Genomic DNA, 10,599 nt, shown 5'->3' with positions numbered 1-10,599 from the left:
GTATAAAATATATAATGACCTGCTATAGACTTAGGTGAAATAACATGGGTATAAAATATATAATGACCTGCTATAGACTTAGGTGAAATAACATGAGTATAAAATAAATAATGACCTGCTATAGACTTGGGTGAAATATCATGGGTATAAAATAAATAATGACCTGCTGTAGACTTAGGTGAAATAACATGGGTGTAAAATATATAATGACCTGCTGTAGACTTAGGTGAATTAACACGGGTATAAAATAAATAATGACCTGCTATAGACTTAGGTGAAATAACATGGGTATAAAATATATAATGACCTGCTATAGACTTAGGTGAAATAACATGGGTATAAAATAAGTAATGACCTGGTGTAGACTTAGGTGAAATAACATGGGTATAAAATATATAATGACCTGGTGTAGACTTAGGTGAAATAACATGGGTATAAAATAAATAATGACCTGCTGTAGACTTGGGTGAAATATCATGGGTATAAAGTATATAATGACCTGGTGTAGACTTAGGTGAAATATCATGGGTATAAAGTATATAATGACCTGCTATAGACTTGGGTGAACTATCATGGTATAAAATAAATAATGACCTGCTATAGACTTGGGTGAAATATCATGGTATGAAATAAATAATGACCTGGTGTAGACTTGGGTGAAATATCATGGGTATAAAATAAATAATGACCTGCTACAGACGGGTGAAATATCACAGTATAAAATAAATAATGACCTGCTATAGACTTGGGTGAAATATCATGGGTATAAAATAAATAATGACCTGCTACAGACGGGTGAAATATCACGGTATGAAATAAATAATGACCTGCTCTAGACTTGGGTGAAATAACATGGGTATTATATAAATAATGACCTGCTGTAGACTTGGGTGAAATATGGGTATAAAATAAAATAATCATAGAAGCTCAAACATTTGCCTTCAACATTGTTTAACCAAGGTTTCAAGAGGTATGAAGCTCCTAACTTTATTTACCCATAATGCCTCACTACAGTGGAAAACAATTCTTCTGCAGAGCAAGATTTAATTGTTTTTGTAGCTCTAGTTCACAGAGGTTGCATGTAGCAGGGTTGGTTGCATGTCAGCAGGGTTGGTTGAAACTCAATGGGTTTTCATGACATTCTGAGTGTAGATAATGCAGCTTAGATAAAATCAGCATCACTTTTGTTTTCCATTGATCATTTGCAATACTACTGTTTTATGGAATAACAAAATATGGAATTTAAAATACTTGAACTGGTGGTAGAATTTGCTGTTCCCTATTGTTGTGACTGACAAGTATATCCTAACAAACTATATAATGTACATGATAGTTTTTATTCGTTCTATAAAATTGTCAAATCGAAAACAAATAAATTGTTATGTTTTGGTGCAATTTTGTAAAAGTCTTTACTGACCATAAATAAATAGATTGTTCCTTCAGACATAAACTTATATGTTGAATGAGCAGATTCCCAGATGACACCATGCTCACTCTAGTCTAGTTCCTGACAACTTCATTCCGATTTTAGACTATGTTATCTTCACATATTACAGTACATTACAGTACTGTGTGAAGATAACATTGTGTAAAAATCGGAATACAGTTGTCAGGAATTAGACTATGCTCACTCCTCCAGTCAGACATGATTTTCTCCTTTACAACATCATGGAGGTATAAGGGGACATCAACACCTCTGAGTTTTGTCCTTGTAGCTTTCAAATTCCATGTACACAATGTAAACAGCCTACACCCTTTGGACAATTCAACAAGTGTCAAGGTATTGTATTTGTAAATTGTATTTCGTCCCACTATTGCATTTATGGACATGCACTCCCCACCCCATAAGACAGATATAGAAGAAAAGTGCTCTTGCATGCCAAACAATGGGTAGGTTTTATACAAAGCTTAAAGGAATTCAATGACCCACTCAGAAGGAAACAAAACATGGACCATTCATACATGCATATACATGAATTGGCTGATCATGAAAAAATTTACGTGTTTAACATTATATATTGTGTGTAAACCTATAGACTAGTACTTTCTGTGTTTATTTTACACATGGGGCTGTGATATTTTTTTATTGGTCTAGATTTAGACTAACAAGACTTTGTCAGCATGGATTTTTATTTTGTTCATAAGATACCTTACCTTCACCATGTATATGTGAACAACCTTGAAAGTTTTATGGTTAGAAAGTGTCCTATTATAAAACTGCTGAAGTTTTGTTTTACCAGATCTAATCGTTCCTTTTTTGAGATCTCTTTTCCCATTTGCTTTTTATTGAATAAGTTTTCAATCTTAAATATTCAAGACTAGTTTGAACATATCTGTAATCAATCTACATATGTAAACTTTCGCTTTTCATACTTGCCGCAATTTTCCCAGAATGCTATGTGCTTGACCTCGTGTCCAATTTACCGCCATCTTGTTTTTAGTTTTCCTACCTGCTCTACGTACGTCTTTTCCTGTCTGGTTTTTCCTCTGCCCAGGTCGCTCCTTTCACCATGATGGACGGGTGAGTGTCCGTTTATGTTATGTCTCTTAACGATCAGCGATATCGCACCATTTTCAGGGTCACCTATCTAGTTTGAGTAGAGTTTCTGGGACGCTTATCGCGGGCGTCTTACAGTTGTCAACGACTTGCGAGTTAGCGTTCGCTTACTTAGCATATCACGTTTTATAACTTGAAATTAGATTAGTTAAGCGAATGATGAAACACCCTCGAAGCTGTTCATGTGTCGTAACTAAAGAAGGAGAATATTTTACTGTGTTTTTGTATGTAAAAGACGACCGTTTTTCCTTTGTTTTGGTTTATGCGGGCCCATTTCCACAACTTTGCACAATGTTGTGTGCATGCGAGTAATACATGGGTGTATCACTTCCTGACTGGGGAAGACAATGCAAACATAACGAAAATTTGACAGCACCAACAAAATGCCGCCAATTTACCGTAGCTATGTTTTTGAATGGCCTCTTTTAATGTGAATGTGCGAGCTTTTGACGCCCTTTTGTGAGCAATATGGTATGGCGTATCTGGCCGAACCGTCAGCGCCGCTGTCATCAGACAACGCATGTACGTACGCATGACGGCCGCGATGTTTGTTGACATCAGAAGAAATGTTTTCGAAACCACAAAATTTCGATATTTTTTTCATTAAACCGATAAGACATCGTGCTTTGTATAAATCAGACAACATGATAAGACATTTTTATTTAAGTGGTTCCATATAAGATGAAGTTTAATCGACAAATTTCTTGAAAATCTTATTCTCAAACCTGTTGCTCCTTGCCAGACAGCCAAGATTTTGTTTTAACTGTGTGCAGCGCCGTTTATGATAGCGATCGATAAATAATGACTCATCATGAACAAATAGTTTTCTCGCGTTGGATAAAACGGCATGATATTTTGTCTTGCTCCTGATGTTGTTATATCTGAACAGCTTTATTGATGTCTATGAATATTATGTATATGTATATCTTTATCTTTGTTTTAGAATAAGTGCGGTTGATATCTCGGCAGCCGGTACCAAGGTATGTCAACCAATGGTAATGTATTGTGTGTGTGTGAAAAAGAATGGCGGTGACTTGTTTACTTGTGTTTTTATTGTATGCCTGGTCTTATTTGCGGTGTAAATCTGTTGGTGAAAAAAAGAAGTAATATGAGTGAAAGTGTATGCATAACAAATAAAGAGCAGTGGGCCTTGTGCCAAGTGCAATTGCTTCATCATGGTGCTGTTTGCATCTTGTAGCTAGGCAACAGGTTTCTCCCAGGGCTTCTAGTATGTGAAAGCCTTACACCTGAAATGCCTTTAGATAGCTGAACAAATAACTTTCATTGTGATGGCATTATTCCCAAGAAAATGTGCTCTGCATGAACAAATGGCATCACTCTTAATTTCTGCATTTATAACGATTGAAGACAATCAAAAGTGTTGTCGATAATCTTAAGCATTAAATGTATATTGATTTTGCTTGTCAAATATTTTTCTCCCTAAGTTAGGATAAATTCCTCTTTCGGTTCAGTGATGTTTCCTTTACAAATGCACAAAACAGTATTGGACAGTTTAGAATACTAGGGTAATAAGTTCAGAAAGAACTCTGGGCTCTGCTTTTGGCTTGTGGGAAAGTCTTGAGAAAAGGGATGGATTTCCAAACAAATATCGGGGCATTGTAATCATACAATAGAAGCAAGAACAAGCCTTTGCCATTGGCGATCAGTTCCCTTTGTTGACACAAACCGATGCACGATGGTAAGCTGAACACATAAGCCTGATGACTTGTTGCAACTTGAGCATGAAGACGCATTAAGTTGTGAAAATAGAACTTCTCTGGATCTACATAGCCTTCCACAGGTGAAAGAAGGTAGAAAGAAATATGAAACCCTTGGACAGCCGTCTGAAAAGACTGCATGGTATTGGGAATTAAATTGCTTTTTGTTGTTGAGTGATGGCAGACAATGTGGTTTGTGTGTGCATCTACAAATGGCTGCATTAGCCAAGAGTAAGCTTTCACTTGGCTCTTAAGGTAATAGAAAGGCTGTCACTGGGTGTAGTGTTTGGTAAATACCAGACAAGTTAGCCAGTCAGTCACCATGCAACCTTGGTGCAGTTCATATTTAAACTGGAGACTAAACATTCCATGATCGTTATTGGGTCACATTTCTATGCCAGCCATTGGTTCTACCTCGGTGACAAAGCATAGTTCCTACAGGAATCACGGTATTTCCCTTTTCCTGTAGTAGTGGCTGTACGATATAACAAGTAGAAGAAAGCACTGAATTGTGGCATTTGTCACATAGTAAATGGAATTTCAAAAAATAAAAGCTAAATTAAACTTAGCCAAATAGAACATGTAGGCATATTAGTCTAAAAGATTGTAACCAAATTTTACACCCGTACAGGTGTTTTCCATTTACCTGTCCAGTTAAAATATTTGACTCTTTAATATGGATCTTTGTTCAATACTTTGGGATTACAGTAGGTGATTTAGAATTACAGAGGCTTAATTAAACCCAGGTGTGTAATTTTTTGTGAGGAATTTTGAAATGTGTCAAGGGGATGATTTTGTCCCCTTTTCTTTGTAGAGGGCAGTTTGTTGTTACATTATATAACTAAAGTAATTGTAAGTATGAGTCCTCTAAATATTGAGATTTAGGCCTATAACATAATGGCATTGTCTATTATTTGAATAGACCAAAGCCCATTATGAAGCCAATAACATCAATTGTCTTCCAATCACCTTTCACAAAACAGATAATGTTATTTGAAGTACAAGCTTCCTCTGTCTTATCATGTTTTAACACTCCCATCCATGATATCCCAAGAGAGATTAATCTAGCTAATTGTCCTAAGTGAATCACTGCTTGCATTGATGAGGGAAGGTTTCACTGTAATAATTCACAAACAAAGTTGTTGTGATGTGGCAGTTAAAACTAGGACCTGTGTATATCATATGTTTACTGTACATTACACATTGTCAGTCTGTGAACAGTATTTTAAAGTATTTGTTGTGTTGTTGTCTGTAGTAGGGATAAGTGTAAAGCAGTTTGAGCACAGTCTGGGAAAGCGCTTCATGAAAACTTACATAATTTATAAGTATTATTACAAAGTGAAAGCTTTTGGACCCAGTGGAGTACAAGTGGCTACAACCTTGTGGTGAAAGTAATATACATAGTCATCATATCAAATCATCCTTTAGTAATTGTACCAAAAAATTAATCACAGTTGTATCTCTTCAGAATATCGTATAAGATGTCGAAAAAAAGTATTTAGAGTTGTGGTAAAATTATTTTTGATATTACTGGAACACATTTATTATTTTGTTATTGACAGGCCAGGCATCAGTTGAGTTACTGTTGGGGTTATGTGTAGAAGACCGAGACTGGGAAAATGTAATAGAAACTGAATTGTTAGCTCAACATTATTAGAATAATATGAGACACAGGGGATAGAAAGTATGCCTATGATAAATTTGATGAAAAGTCCATCGTGGTGAAGATTGTGTGTTGATAGTTGAAATGGTCTGTAAAGCTATGTCTTGTCTGTGACATGTATCCAACATTTTGTAGAAAATATCAGGTAATAGACCAAAGCAGTGTCCTGTAATGTGATACTCAATCACTCTCAATGTACATGTAGTCCCTTCAGTGTTGACATGCCTCATCAAAACCACGTCAGGTTGTAGGTCTGTGTATCAAGAATAGTGAATAGCCTGTTTATGTCGCTGAATCTGGTGACTGCTACACTTGTTAACTGCAGCAGAATAGCCTGTTTATGTCCCTGAATCTGGTGACTGCTACACTTGTTAACTGCAGCAGAATAGCCTGTTTATGTCCCTGAATCTGGTGACTGCTACACTTGTTAACTGCAGCAGAATAGCCTGTTTATGTCGCTGAATCTGGTGACTGCTACACTTGTTAACTGCAGCAGAATAGCCTGTTTATGTCGCTGAATCTGGTGACTGCTACACTTGTTAACTGCAGCAGAATAGCCTGTTTATGTCACTGAATCTGGTGACTGCTACACTTGTTAACTGCAGTAGAATATCCTGTTTATGTCACTGGATCTGTGACGATGCTACATTTGTTAAGGGCATAGCAGAATAGCATATGTTGTTGAATCTTGACTCCGCTGCACTTGATAACTGCGTAGTGGAGTCACAGATCCAGCGAGGGGGCAGGCTACACCCTGAAGGACTTTTCTTGAACAATACTGTCATTTCAGTTCTGAGAGCTCATATTTCTATCAACACTTCTGAGACTAGCTTTCTGTAAGCTTAATGCCCAGTGATGGTTTGTCACATAAACCCCTGTGAGACCACACTCATTTCATGAAGCAATGTCCATTTTGTTTACTCAAGGGTAGCTAGGTAAATGAAATGTACACTTTCACCTAGTACAATGTATATGATATATGTCTTGTCAAGCTAATCTTCACGGAATATGGTCTGTCAGGAACTAAACTAAGATATTTCAGTCTTGCAGGGGTATTTTGAAATCAGATTTAATTTTTAGCCACAGAGTTTACTGTAATCTGCATTCAGCTGGTGAACTGTTCTTCTAATGTAACATGACAGAGTCAATACATGACAAGTCAGTGAGAGGAAGTACTGATCACTTCTGTATATGTGATGAAGAGATATTTATTTGATAAAATATTGAGGTATCTACATGTACCTTCCTACTTTTTTTCCAACTATTGATATAATTTTCAAACAACTTCTCAGAGAAGTACATGCATAGAAAAGTGTACAAACACTGAACTGTCATGCTGTGTACTTCCCAGTTGTGTTGTTCAAAATGGTTTGAAATTGAATCATCTTGTTTAGATCTAACTGTAAGAAGAACAAATTGTTAGTTTGATTTAGTTTCTTCTGTGAAAATGAACTTATTTATGTCAGAAATGAAAAACACAGTTTGATGCTCATACTGTTATTCTAATTTTGGTTTAAAACTGACTAAATTTTGGTTTGGTGACTTTTACCATAATGTTTGCACAACTGATCAATTTTGAATACGTGTCCAAGGTACTTTACTTTCCCATGGCTTTTCACAAGTGACCCCTGGACCATTATCCTGTCTGGGTTGGCTGGCTTGTCTATTCTTTCCACAAATCCACCTATTGATGTTGGCTTTCTGTTTTTGGTTGATTACCTTCTGTGTCTATTGTGTGCCTGTGTTTGTGGAGAGAGCATTGTATGTAGAAGCTGTTGTGAATAGGAGAATGGTGGTTATATTATGTAACTAATGAATGAGATGACAAAGTAAAGCAGAGGACAGGTTGATACTACATTTTAAGTGCTGGCAAAAACAGTTAAAATATGTCACAACATACCTGTTGAACTTGTAGATACTGGAATGTTTTTTTGTTGCTTATGATGTCATGGGATGTAAAATTTAGGTTCCATACGAATATAGTTTATTTGAAAGGGTCTGGGAACCCCACAGTAAGAAGAAAATGTGATAAAACTATGATAGATTTCCATATCTTGTGTCAAAATTATGGTAGGAAACCCTGGTAAAGTATAAACTTGTCATCTGTAACTAAATGCAAGGTGATATGAAAAAGAAGTTGAAGTTCTTGAAAGGTGTTGGTTTTTAGCAAAGTAAATACAAGTCACTGTGTAGAAATTTTTGTGAGCAAGTGACACGTGAAATTGATAATGGATTCCAATGGTGTAGAGTTGGCAGTTAATAAATCATGCATGTATACACTATTTTTGACAAATGATCAACAACTGAGACCTATATCTATGCTTGAACCGAATGTTTGGTCAAGGCACATTGGTTAAAGTATGGTTTACTATTACTCCTGTTAACTCCACTTGTATATTACTCTGCAAAGGTTATGTGTAGAACACAAATGTGGCAATTTAGAAATATTAGAAGTAACCGAGTCTAAAAACAGTTTAAATCTTCAAATAGTTATGTACCTTAATATGACTTTTTAAGAAGCTTGAATTTATTTTAAAGTTATGTCTGATACATGTCCCTGTGATGAGAATCAGTTAGAATCTAGAAACTGTTGTTTTTGTCATAAACTCCTTGTCAATTACTGTAATACTTGACTACTACTAATCTATTCTCCCTCTTGCTGATATACCTGTTTTGTTTGCAGCTACGTTTTATATTAATATTTTCAAATTTCGTTTTGATGTCAATAGCCAGAAATATACCTTAGTAGTAGTAATACTAGTGCATAATATCATCAAGTGTTTCATATTTTGTACGAGTCTGTGTGAACCAATTTGTTCATGGTCATGATATTGTATCACCTGCGAACCACCCTGTGAATGATACCTTGATAATTTGTCTTGATACTGTGTTCCAAGAGAAGGGACAAAACACTTGTGCAATGGTCTGGATTCACTTGTCTTTCGAGGATGCTGTGCAGATGTGAGTGAAGATGGAATCGTCATGACAACAGATTTAGTATAAGCTGTGGTGATAACATTGGGGTGGCATTGATTGTCTGGAAATATCAATATTCTGAAGGACTGTAAAAAAGAGACAGGGAAAGAAAATCAATTTTTTGCTACACTAAGTGTAGACGCTTTTCTGAAACGTAAAATACAACAACTGAAAATAAGACTACTGTTGCTTCAATTACGGAATGATTTCTGTTCATTATCTTGCCTCATAGTCAGGATTGTGAAAGAAATCAAATTTTTGACATAAAGAATAATTCTACAACACAATTTATGAAATTAGTAGTTTAATGATGTCATTTTCTTTTTCAAAAGTGTTATTGTCAAGATATGAATGCATAATAATCTTGATTCATTCAACCCATACCCAAATGATGTCTTTTAGGAAAAGTAATTTCATAAAGTAATTTCATACACTATTTGATAAAAATTATGAATTATGGAACATACCTAGTCTAATTCTATCTTAATAATTACTAAATTAATATTTTATCTTGGTCTCCTAATCTCACATAGCTAGCTCACCTTTATAGCTAATGTTTGGATAAGCTCCACACTGTAAACATTTTGTTAATATTATAATATTTGTCTTCCTTCCAAGGCAGCTTTGTAGTCACAATGTATGGTGCTCACCATTCTTTTCCATTAAATTATGATGCTCTTGTTTAATGTATACTACACGAAACAACAGTTACAATTAAAATACTTTGTTTAGTATATCTAGTGAGTTAACCATTGGTTGTAGGCATAAGGATGGTAATTTCATATGGCCATTTTCAGAAACCGTTTGTGAGAGCATTGGTTTTGAATCCTAGCATAGAACAGACTGTTGTCCCTTGGTTATTACTTAGATATGTTGATCTCTTTGTTGCGGTGACGCAAGCTACCCAGAAACTAGGCTTGACAAAAGAATGACTATTAAAATGACAATAAAAAACATTCAACAGTCCAGTATAATAAATGGGCTTGTTTTTGAGGTCGTTGCTATTGTACAAAACAAAAACAACCTATGTCCATTTTGTCCTTGGTGTGCAATGTAGTTCCTTTATGAATATATAATCATATGTACAACATCACGACAAAAAAAAGGCCCACAGCACTATGTTGATCTTATATTTAGTATTATTGGTCAAGTCATATTATGGATGTGAAATATCCCTGAATCAAGTCTGGGCAAGACTACGAAATAAATAAAAGGTAGTTATTGACAAAGATGGTAACAAAACTAACATTATGGCCAAAACTACTTCAAAGAACACTCATATAGGGTTTTCGTTAGTGATATTTGTCGTCTTTTAGAAAAAAACAGAAATGACAATTTTTAAAGCCCATTTTGAGCTTTCAGTATATTATGTATAGCATCTCAATTCACATCCTCTAAGTTTTAATAAAGTGACCCAAAATTGAATGATATGGAAGTGGTATATGTTCCAGATAGAAGGAAATCTAGAATTTAGAAAAGGAAAATAATCTTTCATCATACTTTAAGCCATAGTGTCAGAAACTGACTGTGTTTAAGGATTGTGGAAGATTTGGTAAGGCTATAAAGTGGCTAATGGCAGCTGGTAGGGTTATGAAAAAAATAAAGAGCAATAACATTACAAGTAATTATGCATAATAAATACAGTCAAAATGAGTTCACAGTTTTATATCCAGTACTCTCTAAAA

General features: G+C 35.2%; 1 protein-coding gene across 6 annotated transcripts in view; it reads left to right on the top strand.

Moving 5' to 3' along the window:
* Positions 1–2,408: 2,408 nt before the first annotated feature.
* The window catches only part of LOC144436326 (polypyrimidine tract-binding protein 1-like), an 80,422-nt gene continuing 72,231 nt past the window's right edge, over positions 2,409–10,599 (top strand). For 5 of the 6 annotated variants that reach the window (XM_078125090.1, XM_078125089.1, XM_078125088.1 and 2 more), the window contains exons 1-2: positions 2,409–2,521; positions 3,501–3,537. In XM_078125090.1, coding sequence (XP_077981216.1) covers positions 2,511–2,521; positions 3,501–3,537 — 48 coding nt within the window. In that variant the 5' untranslated portion in view covers positions 2,409–2,510. Of the gene's footprint in view, positions 2,522–3,500; positions 3,538–4,127; positions 4,257–10,599 lie in introns of those variants that run through there. The other variant, XM_078125087.1, reaches the window with a different exon arrangement.

This window comes from Glandiceps talaboti, chromosome 6 (assembly GCF_964340395.1).
Source record: "Glandiceps talaboti chromosome 6, keGlaTala1.1, whole genome shotgun sequence".
NCBI classification, from domain to species: domain Eukaryota; kingdom Metazoa; phylum Hemichordata; class Enteropneusta; family Spengelidae; genus Glandiceps; species Glandiceps talaboti.
The sequence above is the reverse complement of the archived record's forward strand: the minus strand, read 5'-3'. Positions and strand labels throughout refer to the sequence as shown.